The 19,827-nt window shown below is 37.7% G+C and overlaps 2 protein-coding genes across 5 annotated transcripts in view; both read right to left on the minus strand.

Moving 5' to 3' along the window:
* LOC137487547 (protein NSUN7) overlaps positions 1 to 4,588 on the minus strand; it is a 36,995-nt gene extending 32,407 nt beyond the window's left edge. For all 3 annotated transcript variants that reach the window (XM_087281101.1, XM_087281103.1, XM_087281102.1), the window contains exons 1-2: positions 4,454 to 4,588; positions 2,113 to 2,424 (exon numbers count right to left, since the gene is read on the minus strand). In XM_087281101.1, the coding sequence (XP_087137227.1) occupies positions 2,113 to 2,416 (304 nt within the window). In that variant the 5' untranslated portion in view covers positions 2,417 to 2,424; positions 4,454 to 4,588. The remainder of the gene's footprint in view (positions 1 to 2,112; positions 2,425 to 4,453) is intronic.
* Positions 4,589 to 7,245: 2,657 nt separating this feature from the next.
* On the minus strand, positions 7,246 to 16,860 carry LOC798522 (neuronal acetylcholine receptor subunit alpha-9-II). Of its 2 annotated transcripts, none has more exons than XM_087281126.1 (8): positions 16,572 to 16,860; positions 15,586 to 15,731; positions 14,957 to 15,111; positions 13,494 to 13,674; positions 12,886 to 13,237; positions 12,461 to 12,621; positions 7,603 to 11,005; positions 7,246 to 7,410 (listed from the first exon to the last, which is right to left on the minus strand). In XM_087281126.1, exons 1-7 carry the CDS (start codon positions 16,630 to 16,632, stop codon positions 10,595 to 10,597), a joined length of 1,467 nt encoding a protein of 488 aa, XP_087137252.1. In that variant the 5' UTR covers positions 16,633 to 16,860; the 3' UTR covers positions 7,246 to 7,410; positions 7,603 to 10,594. The 2 variants fall into 2 exon arrangements, with proteins under 2 accessions (XP_087137252.1, XP_087137253.1); XM_087281127.1 differs by lacking the exon at positions 7,246 to 7,410 and having other exon boundaries at positions 8,170 to 9,061; positions 9,124 to 11,005; positions 16,572 to 16,760.
* Positions 16,861 to 19,827: the final 2,967 nt, after the last annotated feature.

The following is a 19,827-nucleotide window of genomic DNA, read 5'->3' on the forward strand; positions in this document are numbered from 1 at the left end:
ATCAGAGTAATGAAAAGTCTTATTAATAATATTCGTTATCATTTTAATCAAAAGACAACAGTGGAGGTGTAATTGTGACACATTACCCTGAAGTACAGCCTGTGTGTTGTGTTGTGTTGTGGCTCTGAATCTCAGTCTCTTGAGCACACAGAGACTCATTAGTTAGTTTAGTAGACTCTTCCTCAGCGATGATCGGCGCTCTCATTAAAGCAGTGGTTCCTCTGAGAACCGGCAGATTAAATATTCTGCTAAAAGGACTCGGTGGAAACAGACAGTGACAATCACACAGGACTACACCTGCTGTTTCTGCTTCACGACTTCATCATCCTCTTGCTGCATACTGATCAATGAGCAATACACGTGAATAAACATGCTGAAAGACTCACCGTGACGGCTGAAGGATCCTGCATTTGCATTAGTCTCATTAAACATGCTGAATGGAAAGAACAACATGCGTACAAAATATCCGCACTATAATAAGGCGAATCATTGTTGTATGATTAAAATAAATGCAAAATAACTACAATGACTAGACAGGTGCTGTGATTGGTCAACTGGACTAACCAACAAACAAACAAACAGATGCTGTGATTGGTCAACTGTGCTGACCAATAAACAAACAGAGGCTGTGATTGGTCAACTGGATTAACCAGCAGATAAATGTATGCTGTGATTGGTCAACTGGACTAACCAACACAAAAAAAAAAAAACATATGCTGTGATTGGTCAACTGGAATAACCAACCAACAAACAGATGCTGTGATTGGTCAACTGGAATAGCCAACAGACAAACAGAGGCTGTGACTGTCAACTGGACTGACCAACAGACAAACACATGCTGTGATTGGTCAACTGGATTAACCAGCAGATAAATGTATGCTGTGATTGGTCAACTGGACAAACCAACACAAAAAGCATATGCTGTGATTAGTCAGCTGGAATAACCAACAGACAAACAGATGCTGTGATTGGTCAACTGGATTAACCAGCAGACAAGTGTATGCTGTGATTGGTCAACTGGACTGACCAACAAACAAATAGATGCTGTGATTGGTCAACTGGATAAACCAGCACATAAAACATAAGCTGTGATTGGTCAGCTGGAATAACCAACAGGGAAACAGATGCTGTGATTGGTCAACTGGCCTGACCAACAAACGATGTGATTGGTCAACTGGATTAACCAGCAGACAAATGCATGCTGTGATTGGTCAACTGGACTAACCAGCAGAAAAAAAACATATGCTGTGATTGGTCAACTGGAATAACCAACGGACAAACAGATGCTGTGATTGGTCAACTGGAATAACCAACAGACAAACAGATACTGTGATTGGTAAACTGGACTAACCAGCAAAGAAAACATGCTGTGATTGGTCAACTGGACTAACTAACACAAAAAAGCATATGCTGCGATTGGTCAGCTGGAATAACCAACAGACAAACAGATGCTGTGATTGGTCAACTGGATTAACCAGCAGACAAGTGTATGCTGTGATTGGTCAACTGGACTGACCAACAAACAAATAGATGCTGTGATTGGTCAACTGGATTAACCAGCACATAAAACATAAGTTGTGATTGGTCAACTGGAATAACCAACAGACAAACAGATGCTGTGATTGGTCAACTGGAATAACCAACAGACAAACAGATGCTGTGATTGGTCAACTGGACTGATCAGCAAAGAAAACATATGCTGTGATTGGTCAACTGGAATAACCAACAGACAAACAGATGCTGTGATTGATCAACTGGACTAACCAGCAGAGAAAACATGCTGTGATTGGTCAACTGGAATAACCAACAGACAAACAGATGCTGTGATTGGTTTTCCTGCTGTAACCTGGACAATTTTTCCAGGTTTTTTATTTATTGCGATATGATCTAAATAGCCTCAGATGATTTGAGCAGCTCTATTTGGAAAGATTTCATTAATTTAGATAGACTGAGATGCTCAAGTATTGTTAAATGCAGCACATCTGCATAAATTATAATAAATTACAAGCAGAAATAAATAAATAAACAGTGTTCTATAACACAATGATTCTTCACATGCTTTTTCTGACAATTTCTCCACATCAGACTCTAGGAAACATGACTGACACTTACATTTGAGTGTGTTAAAGGCGAGTTGGTAGGCCGCCCGCTGAGATGCCTCATCCTGGGCGTCAGGAATGCTGACCTCTGACCTTTTCCCATAGCTGATGAGCCTGTGAGCTGCGGGTTTCTCCAGGTGTGAGCTCTGAAAGATGGCTGCGGCGTGCAGGTAAACCTGGTCTGTGCAGCCGGGACTCTCATCAGGATTGATCTGGATTACAGGAGGTTCTGGAGAGTCTCGATCCAGCAGAGAAAGATGCTTCAGGGCTGAGATTTGCTTCTGTGAACGCCGCACTGCACCGCTTTTCCTGACCATCCTGCTGGCTGACATTCACACGCACAAAAAACAAACTAGATATTCTTCAAGACACTGGTATTCAGCTTAAAGTGACATTTAAAGGCTTCACTAGGGTAATTAGGGTAAAGTTAGGGTAATTAGGCAAGTCATCGTATAACAGTGGTTTGTTCTGGAGACAATCCAACACTAATATTGCTTAAGGGGCTAATAATATTGACCTTAAAATGGCTTTAAAACTATCAAAAACTGCTTTTATTCTAGCCTAAATAAATCAAATAAGACTTTCTCCAGAAGAACAAATATTAGAGGAAATACTGTGAACAACTCCTGAATCTGTTCAACATCATTTGGCAAATATTTGAATAGGAAAAGTTTAACAGGACAGCGAATAATTTTGACTTAAATTATTGACAAACATTTATTTAACAGGTAGTTCAATGTAAATTCTGTCATAATTTACTCACCCTCCACTTGTTTTAAACCTCTATGACTTTCTATCTTTTGTTAAATTGAAAAGGAGATACTTTGAAAATGTTTAAAACCTGTAACCATTGACTTCCATTGTATTTGATTTTCCCACTAAGCTTGTCAGTGGTTTTCAGCATTCTTCAAAATATCTTCTTTTGTGCTTAACAGAAGAAAGGAACTGATAAAGCGTAGGCGCCACTTGAGGAAGAGTAAATATTTGAGTTGAGCTGACTTTATAGATACCCATAGGTAGATTCTTTTTGCAGCAAAGTTTGGCATTTGATACAAACAACAAAATAACACATATACATACCCAGATATACACATTCAGAGCGACAGTGGATGATGAGACAAAGCTAATCCTGTAACGTTTTGTCCTACTAGAAAACATCTGAAACCTTCGAATGGAAAGGAGCAGGATAAACTCCTCAGACAGAGGATTTACAGCTGCTAATATTCTGGGCAATCTGTAAAAGCTGCCTACAATACAGGGAGTCAATACTCAGCTGTGATTCACCAATCAACCTGTTGGACCACTCAATAACCTGGCTCAGTGTATTCCTGCTTTTAAGAGACAGACTTCCAAACCATGCCACCAGAGCGATGGATAGAATTGACTCAATAAAAGCACGTTAGAACAAAGTTATCATATTGGGGCCAATGTGAAAACGTGATAAAATAAAGGCGCTGATGCCCCTTCTTGCATCAGAGTTTGCCTCAAAGTTTAAAGATCGGTCAATAATGGTACTCAAATATTTGAAGTTCTCCACACATTCTCCTTTTTGACCCCTGTTATTAGTCACCTTAGCTGCTGTATGATTGCTTCTTAAATCAATAATCATATCCTTAGTTTCTGTTGCATTAAGTTTTAGATTAGACTCCTCACACCACTGAACAAAATAATCCACTATGGGACCAATATGCACTCTAAATAGTAAGTACATTTAAATGTTTGAGTGAACTATTTATTAAGATACATTTAAGCAAAATGACTTATCAGGTCTCTTTTTTTCCCCTAAAAAGTACTAAATAACTATTAGAGACTATAAACTTGTTAAGTTTTAATATTTTTAGAAAACAATTTTGTTGTCAAATTAAATGTATAATTATTAAAGAATATTAAGAAGCACAAATATAGTTTACCAACAAACATTTGACGCACACAAAAAAAGATGAGTAAAATGATGGAAAACACTGCGTCAATGCATGTTTTTGTTCAAAGATTTACACATTTATTTACTAAATATATATAAAATCAAAAACTACAAGCATATTTGATTCAGATGTGACCGAATATAACCTCAGTGATTAAAAAAAAAATTATTTAAGTCATATTTACCAACAGAGAAACTCATGTAAACATGTAAACAAACAACCAAAACAAAACAAAGTTCTCACTTAACGTCTTTTTTTAGTTACATTAATTTATTTACGTTACAAATGTACATTTCGTGAATTAATTACGATTTAATTCATATACTGACAGCATTAAATAACATAACATCTGTACTACAGCAAGAATGCTGTTTGTTTGTATATTTCAGTTATTCAAAAAGTACCAAAACATGCGAGTAGTAACTCGCTTACCGGAAACTCTTCAGTCCTGCAGAGCGGATGTAAACATCACGGAATCTCTGGATGTCCGCGGTATTCAGCGTGTGCTCAGGCAAATTAATCTGCGTGTTTCTGATGAAACTTTACCGAATAAAACAGACCGAAACTGGAGTTTACGGTAGGTCAGATGACTGAGGCGGGATTGCGTTTCCATGGCGACGGGAGGCGGATCGGCGGGAGTGATGAGATTTATTCACTTCAGCAGAAAGAAAACACACGTTTAATCCAAATATCAGCCTTATAAACAAGAACTCTATCTTTACAAGTACTTTATAAACAAGAACTATTTTACGAGAACTTTATAAACAAGAACTTGAAACAAAGACCCGTTTAAATTACTCCCCACATGAAAAACGCTACAGTAAATATATGGTTAGCCCTTTTACCATTTAATATATAGCCTAGCCCGTACTAGTATCTATTTTCTTGTTACTAGTACTTATTTTTTCAGATACCAGTATATTTTTTATTACGTACTTATTCATTAGATACTATCCCTGCTGAAAAATCCAGCTTAAACCAGCCTAGGATGGTTGGCTCACTTGGCTGGTTTTAGCTGGTCAACCGGCCTGGTTTTAGAGGGGTTTTGGCCATTTCCAGGCTGGTTTCCAGTCATTCCCAGCCTGGTCTTAGCTGGTCAGGCTGGAAAGTGACCAGCTAAAACCATCTAAAACCAGCTTGACCATTCTGGTTTACATAGCTGGTTTTGGCTGGGCTCCCAGCCTGGCTAGGCTGGTCAAGCTGGTTTTAGCTGGTCATCTCCCAGCCTGTCCAGCTAAAACCAGGCTGGAAATGGCTGGAAACCAGCCTGGAAGTGGCCAAAGCCCCTTTAAAACCAGGCTGGTCGACCAGCTAAAACCAGCCAACTATCATAGGCTAGTTTAAGCTAGATTTTCAGCAGGGATTGCCTATTAAAAAGATAATGATTAGAGACTAGTAGGTATTCAGATACTTGGTACTATTCATTAGGTACTAGTACTTATTAAATAGATACTAGATCTAATATATTAGATAATAGTACTTATTAAAAATAGTGACTAGTAACTATTATGTTGTTACTAGTGACAAATTTGAAATTTGCCATTGATTTCAGTGGGATCTGTCATTGAGATACCAACTGTGCAGTTTTAACTGTATTCCAGCTGGGACTAGTACATATTTTTATGTACTAGTAGTTAATCATTAGGTACTAATACTTATTAATTAGATACTAGTTCCTAAATAATAGATAATACTACTAGTACTTAAATTTTAGATACTAGTAGGCCTATTATTAATTAGATAGAAGTATCTATTTTAGGCACTGAATAGTATATCTCAATGACAAATCCCATAGAAATCAATGGGAAATTTTTTACTAGTAACAACAGAATAGTTACTAGTCACTATTAAAATAAGTACTAGTGTCTAATTTGCCAGAGTAAATAGAGTTTTTGAAACGTACTGTAGTAAATAGTATTTAGGCCTGCTAGTTCTAAAGCTACAGTGTATTGTAGTACGAAGTTGTTGTGTATATTGTGTGGTTGTAAAATAAAAATTGCAGTAGTTCTATTAGTTTATTTATTATTATTTAAAAATAATTGTATTACTATCATTATTATTATTTCGTTTTTACTACAGTAAACTGTTGTGAATATTAGTGTACAATACATCAGCACTCCATAACATTATGCAGTATCATTCATTCATTTCAGTCATTTTCCTTCAGCTAGTCCCTTTATTAATCTGGGTTCGCCACAGCGGAATGAACCACCAACTTATCCAGCATATGTTTTACGAAGCGGATGGCCTTCCAGCTGCAACCCATCACTGGGAAACACCCATACACACTCCAATTTAGTTAATCAGTTCCCCTATAGGTCATGCGTTTGAACTGTGGGGGAAACTGTAGCACCCTGAGGAAACCCACTAATAATAATATTTTCCATTATTAGTATTGTTAAATTAGATTGTATTGTAGTATAATACACCCTACAGTAGTAGAAATCTACAGCACTGGATCATTTGTTTATATTACTGTAGTTGTTACTGTAAGAACTACTGCAGAATCATCACAACAAATAAATTAAAAGTACTTTACTACAGTATGCTATAAACACTATAGTATCTATATGGGTTGGCTTAAAGGTGCTTATTTGTAAATAACGAAATAGGCTTTTTTTTTTACCAGGCCATGCATAAATTAATGCACAATGCTAGACTATAGTAATGTGTAACTTTCTGAATGCACTGGATGCGCTGGAGCAGATGTTGACTGCGTTGAGTTTAAACCGTGAGGATCTGCTGCCCTCTGCTGGACAGAGCCAATCATGAAGAGAAAAGACCAGAGAAGAAGAAAAACACACTTGCCTTGAGCTACCTGTAGTTAACCCCTGGGTCATTCTGATCGGAATCCTGGGTCATTTTGTTTCCCGTTTCACATTGCTCATAAACAATTTACATTCTTTAACTCTATGTTAACTTTCTTATTTGCACACTGGCTAGACTTTGTACTAAGTGATAGTAAACACCAGTGTTGTCAAATGATGGCGATTAAATGCAGCCAAAATAAAAGTTTAAATTGTATATTTATTATGTATAAATACACACGAGGATGTATAGACTCTTAAAAAAAAAAAAAAAAAAAAAAAATATATATATATATATATATATATATATATATATATATATATATATATATATATATATATATATATATATGTGTGTGTGTGTGTGTGTGTGTGTATACCCAATGTTGGGTCAAATGTTTCAAACCGCTATTTTATACAAGATTTCAGACTGAATTTATTCTTTGATTTATTTTAATAAGTACAGCTCAGAAATAAATATGGTGTTTAATATTGACATTAATACATTGAATCACAATGAACATTACTGCACCCATATTTTGATATTTTGTTTTCTCAAAATCTTAAACACTAAAGTAGACACTTTGCAAGCATTTAATCCTTCAAAATATATATATTTTAAAGGATTAAATGCTTGTAAAGTGTCTATTCAGCTTTGTAAATTTATATATATATATATATATATATATATATATATATATATATATATATATATTATATATATATATATATATATATATATATATATATATATATATATATATATGATTCAGCTTTGTAAATTTAATTCAGTTTAATTCTTCTGTGTGTCAAAGTATAAAATATAAACAAAATGAATCATATGTCAAAAACATAAAACAATAATTAGATGGAAAACATTTAGGAAATTCAGTATGACATTTACATTAACCTTCATTCATTTACCAATTACTCTAATTCAAAGTATAGATTAGTATTGATATACTAAACTTAATCATATTATTCAGTGTGGATGATTTAATCAGTCTTATATCAGTCTACACTTATTTTCACCAGCTTTACAACTAAATTAAATTAAAACTAAAGGCTAAAACTAGCCTTGAGCACCATCTGCTGTAAAAAACTAGCCTAGAGCGCCATCTACTGTTTAAAAACTAGTCTAGAGCGCCATCTACTGTTTAAAAACTAGTCTAGAGCGCCATCTACTGTTTAAAAACTAGTCTAGAGCGCCATCTGCTGTTAAAAACTAGCCTAGAGTGATGTCTGCTGTAAAACAGAAGTAGCCTAGAGCGCCATCTACTGTTTAATAACTAGCCTAGAGTGCCATATACTGTTTAAAAACTAGCCTAGAGTGCCATTTACTGTTTAAAAACTAGCCTAGAGCGCCATCTACTGTTTAAAAACGAGCCTAGAGCGCCATCTACTGTTTAAAAACTAGCCTAGAGTGCCAAGGAAATTCAGTATGACATTTAAATTAACTTTAATTTATTTACCATTTACTCTAATTCAAAATATAGATTAGTATTCATATACTAAACATAATCATATTATTCAGTGTGGATGAGTTTATCAGTCTACACTTATAATCACCAGCTTTACACCCATGTCCTCATTTGCTCATCTTCATGTGTGTGTGTGTGTGTGACAGGCTCCTGTAATGTAAGACGAGTGACAGACCTAATGAAGAATAGCGGATCTCTTATCAGAAAGACGGACATAACTTATGTGCTCATTGAGAAGCAATAGCCTGCATTATTAATACTCAGCTTACCTTACAGACACACACACACACACACACACACACACATGCACACAAACACAGAGGCTCCAGCGTGATGCATAATACAGCACAAACTGAATCAATAACAAACGGTTAGGAAGAAACATTGACGTTAACTTTAACATACAAATCCATCTGAAAGCATAGTCATTTCATCTTGTGCATATCTAAACCTTCATAAATTAAGGAAAGAAGGATGTGTGATGTTGATCTTGTTTTCAGATAAGAATAAATAATAGTGTGAGCATGCTTACTTTAAAGGGATCTATTACACTCTTGTATTTTAGAGTACCATCTGCTATTAAAGTCTGCATGAACTAGAAGCTGGGATCATTTTTATTCATATTGTGACGCAGTTCCTAGAGAAACGGAATATGAAATGAGAAAACAGTGAGCGCCCTCTGCTGTTAAAAACTATCCTAGAGCGCCCTCTGCTGTTAAAAACTATCACAGAGCGCCCTCTGCTGTTAAAAACTATCATAGAGCGCCCTCTGCTGTTAAAAAATAGCCTAGAGCACCATCTGCTGTCTAAAAACTAGCCTAGAGCGCCATCTGCTGTTAAAAACTATCCTAGAGCGCCCTCTGCTGTTAAAAACTATCACAGAGCGCCCTCTGCTGTTAAAAAATAGCCTAGAGCACCATCTGCTGTCTAAAAACTAGCCTAGAGCGCCATCTGCTGTTAAAACTATCCTAGAGTGCCGTCTGTTGTTAAAAATTAGCCTAGAGCGCCATCTACTGTTTAAAAACTAGCCTAAAGTGCCATCTGCAGTTTTAAAACTAGCCTATAGTGCCATCTGCTGTTGAAAACTATAGCCTAAATTGCGGTCTGCTGTTAAAAACTAGATTAGAGCACCATCTGCTGTTAAAACTAGCCTAGAGGGCTGTCTGTTGTTAAAAATTAGCCTAGAGCGCCATCTACTTTTTAAAAACTAGCCTAGAGTGCTGTCTGCTCTTGAAAACTAGCCTAGAGCACTGTCTGCTGTTTAAATACTAGCCTAGAGTGCTGTCTGCTGTTAAAAACTAGGCTAGAGCGCCATCTGTTGTTTAAAAACTAGCCTAAAGTGCCATCTGCAGTTTTAAAACTAGCCTAGAGCGCCATCTGCTGTTAAAAACTATAGCCTAGAGTGCCATCTGCTGTTAAAAACTAGATTAGAGCACCATCTACTGTTTAAAAACTAGCCTAGAGCGCCGTCTGCTGTTAAAAACTAGCCTAGATAGCCTAGAGCGCCGTCTGCTGTTAAAACTAGCCTTGATAGCCTAGAGCGCCACCTGCTGTTAAAAACTAGCCTAGATAGCCTAGAGCGCCACCTGCTGTTAAAAACTAGATTAGAGCCCCATCTACTGTTTAAAAAGTAGCTCAGAGCGCTGTCTGTTGTTTAAAAACTAGCCTAGAGCGACGTCTGCTGTTAAAAAACTAGCTTAGAGCGCCATCTACAGTTTAAAAACTAGCCTAGAGCGCCGTCGGCTGTTAAAAAGTAGCCTAGATAGCCTAGAGCGCCGTCTGCTGTTAAAAAACTAGCTTAGAGCGCCATCTACTGTTTAAATACTAGCCTAGAGCGCCGTCGGCTGTTAAAAACTAGCCTAGATAGCCTAGAGCGCCGTCTGCTATTAAAACTAGCCTAGAGCGCCGTCGGCTGTTAAAAACTAGCCTAGATAGCCTAAAGCGATGTCTGCTGTTAAAAAACTAGCTTAGAGCGCCATCTAATGTTTAAATACTAGCCTAGAGCGCCGTCGGCTGTTAAAAACTAGCCTAGATAGCCTAGAGCGTCGCCTGCTGTTAAAAACTAGATTAGAGCCCCATCTAATGTTTAAAAACTAGCTCAGAGCGCCGTCTGCTGTTAAAAACTAATTTCAGATTTGATTCATAAGAGAATATTGATGGATGTTGAAAACACAGTATTGATTTGTCAAATGATTTTTCACCACAGCACTAGGAAATGAGATGGCAGAACTTTCAGTTTTGGTTGAACTATTACCAATTAATGTGGTGGGGAAGGACTTATATAGTCAAATGTCGTTGTTGGTTGTTGGTGCTTTTCCGATGATGAGGATACTCATGAGGAAGACCATGATGAAAAATATCCACATGAAGAATCGGTCCATCACCTTGGCCACTTTCTTCCACTCGGCCACCTTCAGGGCGGTGGTCTTCTGCTCGCGGAAGCAGTTGGCGATGTATTCAACATTGCGGAGCAGCTTTGTGTCGCAGGCCAGATTCCCAGAGCGAAAACCACAGTAAACACAGCTCTCGCAGCCCAGGGCGAAGGGGGATTTGTGGTCCTCCGGGCAGCAGGGTGGCGGAGATCCTGATATTTTCCCTTTAGGGTGATGAAGCTTGTGTTTTCGGTGGTGATTCTGACTGTGGAAGGACTCTGACTCCTCCGCCTGTCCGAACGGAGACGCACAGCTCTCTCCAACCTCAATATAGACATATGCAGATATTCAGTAATTCAATATATCATGATGATGAGCAAGCACAATATTGATGGACACTTCAACATAGAGTGAATAATTATTAAACATTTAGAGTGCTTTTAAAGAATATTCTGAATGTATTAGCAATGGTTGTACATCACAGAATCAAACTGATCAATGCTCTTCCCTAAATGACTGATAGCGCCACCTTAAAGGATTGATAGCTCCTCCCTAAAGGACTGACAGTTCCTCTCTAAAAGACTGATAGCTCCACCCTAAAGGACTGATTGCTCCTCTCTAAAGGACTGATAGCTCCTCCCTAAAGGATTGATAGCTCCTCCCTAAAAGACTGATAGCTCCTCCCTAAAGGACTGATAGCTCCTCCTTAAAGGACTGATAGCTCTACCCTAAAGGACTGATAGCTCCTCCCTAAAGGACTGATAGCTCCTCCCTAAAGGACTGATAGCTCTACCCTAAAGGACTAATAGCTCCTCCCTAAAGGACTGATAGCTCTACCCTAAAGGACTAATAGCTCCTCCCTAAAGGACTGATAGCTCCTCCCTAAAGAACTGATAGCTCCTCCTTAAAGGACTGATAGCTCCACCCTAAAGGACTGATAGCTCCTCCCTAAAGGACTAATAGCTCCTCCTTAAAGGACTGATAGCTCCACCCTAAAGGACTGATAGCTCCTCCCTAAAGGACTGATAGCTCCTCCCTAAAGGACTGATAGCTCCTCCTTAAAGGACTGATAGCTCCACCCTAAAGGACTGATAGCTCCTCCCTAAAGGACTAATAGCTCCTCCCTAAAGGACTGATAGCTCTACCCTAAAAAACGGATAGCTCCTCCCTAAAGGACTGATAGCTCCTCCCTAAAGGACTAATAGCTCCTCCCTAAAGGACTGATAGCTCTACCCTAAAAAACTGATAGCTCCTCCCTAAAGGACTGATAGCTCCTCCCTAAAGGACTGATAGCTCCTCCCTAAAGGACTGATAGCTCCTCCCTAAAGGACTGATAGCTCCTCCCTAAAGGACTGATAGCTCCTCTCTAAAGGACTGATAGCTCCTCCCTAAAGGACTGATAGCTCCTCCCTAAAGGACTGATTAGCTCCTCCTTAAAGGACTGATAGCTCCACCCTAAAGGACTGATTGCTCCTCTTTAAAGGACTGATAGCTCCTCCCTAAAGGACTGATAGCTCCTCCCTAAAGGACTGATAGCTCCTCCTTAAAGGACTGATAGCTTCTCCTTAAAGGACTGATAGCTCCACCCTAAAGGACTGATAGCTCCTCCCTAAAGGACTAATAGCTCCTCCCTAAAGGACTGATAGCTCCACCCTAAAGGACTGATAGCTCCTCCTTAAAGGTCTGATAACTAATATTTTTTTGGTTATTACCGTATACCATAATAAAAGCGTCAGCAATTAATCGCAACAGGAAAATTGGATGCTGTCATAGGCCTACCTCATAGACGAAGAAGATCTTGGACATGTAGTCGATGATGAGCACTTTGGCCCAGTACGGCACCGGTTTGGCTTCTGCGCCGCAGAAATGAATGTTCATGATGAAGATGGTCAGAGCGGTGGATGCCGTGATCATGGTCATCGTCGCTATGTAGTATTTAGCTGGAAAATATATGAACAGAGGTACTAAACAGCGGCTTGCTTGTTTGCAAATGCCATATTTCACGTTACATCACTTACAGGGTTATAGGGTTCAGGTTTTTAAGTCGCTTTGGATAAAAGCGTCTGCTAAATGTATACGATGATAAATATACGATGATCTCCCCAATCAGAGACTTTACTTTCACTTTCACTTTACAATCTTGCGGCCCGGTAGAAACTCTTTCATGACCCGCTACTGGGTCGGGACTGGGTCATCAGACTCACCAATGAGAGGAACACTCTCAGAGGGAGGCATGCTCTCCGCCACCATCATCTGGAACACAGTCAGCGCCAGCAGCACGGTGACCCCCAGCGAGACCTTCTCCCCGGAGTCTGCGGGCAGGTAGAAGCTGAGCGGCGCCAGGAAGGAGATGAGGAAGCAGGGCAGCAGCAGGTTGATGATGTAGAAGGAGCTGCGGCGCTGCAGCAGCACAGTGTAGGTGATGTCGGGGTACGGGTCCGAGCAGCAGCCGTACATGATCACGTTTTTGGTAGCCGGCATCCCGTGGCATTCCCACTCCACGTTCTCCACGAAGTCCGAGAGGTCGCCGCTGACACTGCCCATCGCGATGTCCACCTGAAGCAGAGAAGACGTTCAGTAATTCAGTATATATCATGATGGAGTGTGTTTCTCTACAGCAGAAGTGGTCATAGTTGGGAAACTAGGAGAGAACAACACGTCATTATTCTACAATCCTATTAGCTGAAATAATAACTGAAAAGCTCCAGGATGCTGTTATCAAGACTTCTTAGAAGAAGGAAAACATTAGTGTGAGACTGATGACGGCAGCCAGAGGAGAGAATAAGTTCAGCTGTTGTCAGATGTGTTGCACCTGGTTGCCGTTGTATGTCCAGGAGCCGAACGTGAGGTTGCACTGCTGGCTGTCGAAGGGAAAGTAGGAAACGTCCACCACACAGGAGCTCTTGGTGATGGCCGGAGCGTCCCACGTGATCTCACCGGTGTAGCGCAGAACGACATTAGTGTCCACCGGGCCTGAGAAATCATCATCCGCCCTGAAAACACACACACACATACACATAAATACACACAGACATACACAGACACACACATGCATGCATGCGCACACACACAAATGTAAACACAAACACACATAGATACACACAGGCATATACACAAACACAAACAAATTTATACACCATCCACACACACACACATTTAAACACACAAATAAATAAACACACACCATACACATACATGTACAAACACACATGCACACAAATACAGAAATACACACACATAATCAAACACACATATACATGCAAGCACATACAAACGCAAACATCACACACGCACGCTCATGCACACACATACACTACATATACATGCACAAGCATACAAAAACACACACAAATACACACACATAAACAAATGCGCACACACACACACACACACACACACACACAGGCACAAAAGACAAATATCACCAACAAACATGCACACAGAAATGGACACACAAACACACACATACAGGCGCAAACACATATAAACATAAATATCAAAACACACACATACAAACATAAAACCACACACACAGCAACACACATATAGCCACAAACACACATATCACACACACATACAAACATAAAAAACCACACACTCACACACACACAGCAACACACATAGAACTACAAACACACATATCACACACACAAACACAAAAAACCACACACTCACACACACACCGCAACACACATATCACACACATATACAAACATAAAAAACTACACACTCACACACACACCGCAACACACATAGAGCTACAAACACACATATCACACACACATACAAACACAAAAAAACACACACTCACACACACACCGCAACACACATAGAGCTACAAACACACATATCACACACACATACAAACATAAAAAACTACACACTCACACACACACCGCAACACACATAGAGCTACAAACACACATATCACACACACATACAAACACAAAAAAACACACACTCACACACACACCGCAACACACATAGAGCTACAAACACACATATCACACACACATACAAACACAAAAAAACACACACTCACACACACACCGCAACACACATAGAGCCACAAACACATGCAAACACAAATATCACACACACACACACACACACACACACACACACACACACGCGCAATGAGGAGAATGTGTGTTTGTGAAATAGGGACTTCCCAGAGAACTGGGATTGGCTACTTCAGTGTGTGTGTTTGTGTTCATGTGTGTCACTGTGTGAAGCGTGTGTGTGTGTGTGTGTGGACGTACAGTACGAGCGTACTTGTTATACAGCACCAGGTCGGGTCTCCAGATGAGGCTGCTGGGAATGCGGATCACCTCCAGACCGTCATAATCCTCCTTACTCCACTTCAGGTGAGCGTCGTGCCACACCTGCCTGATCCACAGGTACGCGATTAACACCTGGTTCCTCTCGTCCTGCACACACACACACACACACACACACACACACACTTGTTTGTTTTTGTGAAAAGTGGGGACATTACATAGGTTTCCATTCATTTTATACTGTCCAAACTGTATATTGTATTGCCCTCACCCACCCCTAAACCCAACCATCACAAGAGACTGTGCAGCTTGACTCTCTAATTAAACTCATTCTGTGGGGTTTATAAGCTTTTTGAGAAATGAGTATGTCACCAATGTCCCCATATTTCACCTTTTTTTTTGTAATACCTGTGTCATACCCATGTCATTATACAGATTTGTGTCCTGATATGTCACAAAAACACGTACACACACACACACACTGCTGTTAATATTAGATTGTATTTTATTGTTTAATATGTTTTATAAACTATAATTTATATATATTAACTTTTCTTTTTCCTGCTTTATACACTTTGGCAATATGTACAAACACACACACACACACACACACTCTGCACTGACCATGTCTTTGATCTGGGACAGTGTGACCTGCAGTGTGACGTTCAGGGATTTGTCAGTGTCGTCCACCGGCCGCAGAGCGCTGGAGTAATCCTCCATCAGATCGTTCAACAACTTGTGTGCGAATCGACCCTGAGCACAGTGAGAGGCTGAAAACACACACACACACACACACACATACAAATATACACACATTTCCATTGTTGTTATACTGTACAATGTTCAACATCAAGTTTCAGTTTCCTTTATGTGATGACATGCACAAGGCTGAAAATGTCTGATTATTAACAATTGTTCACAGAATATTCAGAAATCACCTTTTCATAACTTATGGAGAACATTAGCGACATGTTACTGAAACATATTTCAAAGAAGAGACTGGAAGAACCTCACTTATTAAATAAGCTGCAGCACAACTCTGAGAAATCTTCTTAATACACTTATGCAATGGGAGTACATTCAATTTTTGCAGGTTCTCTGAATGTTCATGAGACAAACAGACAAGCAACAATGAAAGAAAGAAAGATCATTAAACAGAAAATACATCTCAGAAGGAAAACATTAATCAACAACTGCTGTTTTGTTGGTGCTTTTATTGTTATGTACAGCATCGAACACCAAACAAGCCTCATTTAATTCAATTCAAGTGTATTTGAATAGCACTTTTCACAATAATTATTGCGTCAAAGCAGCTTTACATACATTATTGCATTACAATCACATTCGGAAAAGTTAAAGTTATTAGTTAATAACTTTAAATAACTAGTAACTAATAGTTTTTCACAGTTAAAGTTTATATATATATATATATATATATATATATATATAAAACATAGTTAACCTGCGGTTATATAGTATATAATGTAGGTGATGTCTGTGTACATGTTTAATGAAGTGTATGTGTGTATTAAGTGTGTGTGTTGTTCTCCAAGTCTCGATGAATATTGATGATGTTGATGTTGAGAATATGAATATGCATCATCTCTCACCTTCAGCCAGCAGAAGCGCAGACAGGAGCATGACCTCCATCCAGCGCCGGGTCCTCTCCATCAGCGGATCCTCCAGCTCATCCAGGCCAGATCTTCAGCAGTTTTGCCGAATACAGTGCTCTGTCTGCGGTCACTGGAGCTCCGGGTGTCGCGTGTCGGGCCGCGTAACCGGAGGCGCGCGCTATTCAGCTGTCAATCATGCTCGCGACAGGTGGGCGCGGGCCCGCTGACGGATGATGAGGAGGACGGAAATGATGACACCTTCATCATCATTAGCGTGTCCTGAACTGACACTGCAGCGAAATGCAATCCGGGTCATTTGTTTCCACGCGTTCGGGCTTTGGGTTTAGGGGTGAAAACTGTGTCGGGTGTAATTAGTTACAAAGTTACTTTAATTAGACTGTTCTGCTGGAAAAAGGCAAAGAAAACATAAAGGAAAGAAATAAAGAAAGAAGGATGAATAAAGGAAAGAAAGAACAAAAAGAAAGAAAAAGAAAGACAAGTATGTAAAAAAAGGAAAATAAAGGAAAGAACGAAAAAAAGAAAAAGAAAAGCAATGGAAAGAAATAAAAAAGGAAATAAAGAAAGAAAGAGAGGAAATAAAAAATAAAGGAAAGAAAGAGAAATTAAAAAATAAATAAAGAAGGAAAAAAAGAAAGAATAGAAATAAAGGAGATAAAAAAGAAAAATAAAGGAAAGAAAGAGAAATTAAAAAGAAAGAAAGAAAAATAAGAGAAAGAAAGAAGAGAAATAAAGGAAATAAAAAAGTAAAAAAGAATGAAAAAGAAAGAAAGAAAGAAAGAAAGAAAGAAAGAAAGAAAGAGAAATTAAAAAATAAATGAAGGAAAGAAAAATAAATAAAATAAAAAAGAAAAATAAAGGAAAGAAAGAGAAATTAAAAAAAAGAAAAAAAGACAAAGAAAGAAGAGAAATAAAGGAAATAAAGAAAGAAAAAACTAAGGAAAGAAAATAAGGGAAAGAAATAGTAAGTAATAGAAAAAATGAAAGAGAAATTAAGAAAAGAAAGAAGAGAAAAAAAGGACATAAATAAAGAGACGTAATAGAAAGAAGGAAAGAAAAATTTATAAGAAAAGAAATAAATAAAAAGAAAGGAAATAAAGAAAAATAAAGGTAAGAGTAAGAAATGAAAATAAAGTAAGAAAAAATAAAGAAAGGAAAGAGAAAAACAAAGGGAAAAAGTAAAGTTAAAGCATTACTTTTCATTTTGCATCTATCTATCTATCTATCTATCTATCTATCTATCTATCTATCTATCTATCTATCTATCTATCTATCTGTCTGTCTGTCTGTCTGTCTGTCTGTCTATCTATCCATCCATCCATCGCATCCAAAATAAAAGTGTGCATTTACATGTGTACTCACTGTGCATAAATTGTGTTTATATAAAAAAAATATGCAAATGTTATGTCTTATTTTCAGAAATAATAATTAAAAACTTTTTTTTTAAAGACGCTTTAAAGAAAACGTTTAAAAAAAAAAACGTTTTATAGTTTTTCCTTTAAAACGAGCAAATAATTTGACAACGGGGTGAGATAATTTTTTCCTTTTGACTCAATGTTATTTTTCCTCCCTCACTGTCAGATTATTTTGCTTGTTGAAGTTAAAGTGAGTAAATGAAAAATGTTAATTTGGGGTGTGCTGTCTCTTTAAGGTCACACGATCAGCTGATGGAGGTTAACTCTCCTTTCAGCACAGATACACATCGAGCCAAGAGAAACACGACAAAACTGCGGACACACGAGAGGCCTGATCCGCCTGGACTACAACCAGAGGACATACACAAGCAGTTCACTGTAAAGTAAAAATGCAAGTTAAAACAGAATTCAGAGATATGAGGTCACAATAGAGGTCTCAACTCGCTCTAGAAGTAGATATAAAGTCAGAATTATGAGTTTGGATTATGAGATAAAAAAGAAAAAAAAAATCACAGGAGGACAAATCATTTTGACCTCAACTGTGTATATATATATATATATATATATATATATATATATATATATATATATATATATATATATATATATATATATATATATATATATACATACATACAGTTGAAGTCAGAATTATTAGCCCACCATTGAATTTTTTATTTATTTTTTTATATTACCCAAATGATGTTTAACGGAGCAAGGAAATGTTCACAGTGTGTCTGATAATATTTGTTCTTCTGGAGAAAGTCTTATTTGTTTTATTTCGGCTAGAATAAAAGCAGTTTTTTATTTAAAAAAAACAAAATACATTTTAAGGTCAATATTATTAGCCCCTTTAAGCTATATTGTTTTCGATTGTCTTCAGAACAAACCATCATTATACAATAACTTGCCTAATTACCCTAACCTGCCTAGTTACCCTAATTAACCTAGTGAAGCCTTTAAATGTCACTTTAAGCTGTATAGAAGTGTCTATAAGAATATCTAGTCTAATATTATGTGTTGTCATCATGACAAAGAGAAAATAAATCAGTTATTAAAGATGAGTTATTAAAACAATTTTTATTAGGAATGTGTTGAACAAATCTTCTCTCAGTTAAACAGAAATTGGGGAAATAATAAACGGGGGCGAATAATTCTGACTTTAACTCTATATATTTTTATTACTCACAGACATAATGAAAAAATGACTAAAATCCTTGGTTTGATGTTAATGTGGTTCCTAATCAAGTTCAGATGAATTCATTTCTGTTTAGAAATATCACAACATATTCTATCCACTTTAATCTTTAATCGTACAGACATATGATTATTTATAAAAGCATTGGTCAACTAAATATGTCAGATAGTATATTCTTTCATCAAAAATATACACTCATCGTCTAAAATGTTGATATACACATCAACATAAATACAAACGATATGTCCAGTATATACAGCGCTCAGCACAATTGAGCACAGCCCATTTTGAAAATGAAAATGTTTCTCCATTTCTCAGTGACTATAGGTCATATGTTTGGGTGCATTTGAACAAAGCAGATTTATTAAACCGATATATTTATTGAAGTAATATTTTAGGCACCGAACATCATTAAAATAGAAGGATAAAACAATTAAATTCAAGCGAAATATTGGGGGGGGGGGGGGGGGGGGGGGACTTTAAATCTAAGCAAATTTTAACAATTTTTTTATATATATTTTTTTTCATTTCTCTTTACTTTTCCTCTTTATTGAAATTTTTATTTAATATTTTTCCACAACACATACATTTGGGCTACTGATTTTGACCTGTTACTGTAAGT

Source organism: Danio rerio, chromosome 14 (assembly GCF_052040795.2).
Source record: "Danio rerio strain M-AB ecotype USA chromosome 14, GRCz13ab, whole genome shotgun sequence".
In the NCBI taxonomy this organism is placed as follows: Eukaryota; Metazoa; Chordata; class Actinopteri; order Cypriniformes; family Danionidae; genus Danio; species Danio rerio.

Excerpts from the sequence above, each read along its gene's own strand:
- LOC798522 (XM_087281126.1), bottom strand. The coding sequence starts at position 16,632 with ATGGAGAGGACCCGGCGCTGGATGGAGGTCATGCTCCTGTCTGCGCTT. Across the intron at positions 15,732-16,571 it reads TGCGCTTCTGCTGGCTGAAG|CCTCTCACTGTGCTCAGGGT; the intron begins GTGAGAGATGAT and ends GTGTGTTTTCAG. Across the intron at positions 12,622-12,885 it reads TGAGAGTGTTCCTCTCATTG|CTAAATACTACATAGCGACG; the intron begins GTGAGTCTGATG and ends TATATTTTCCAG.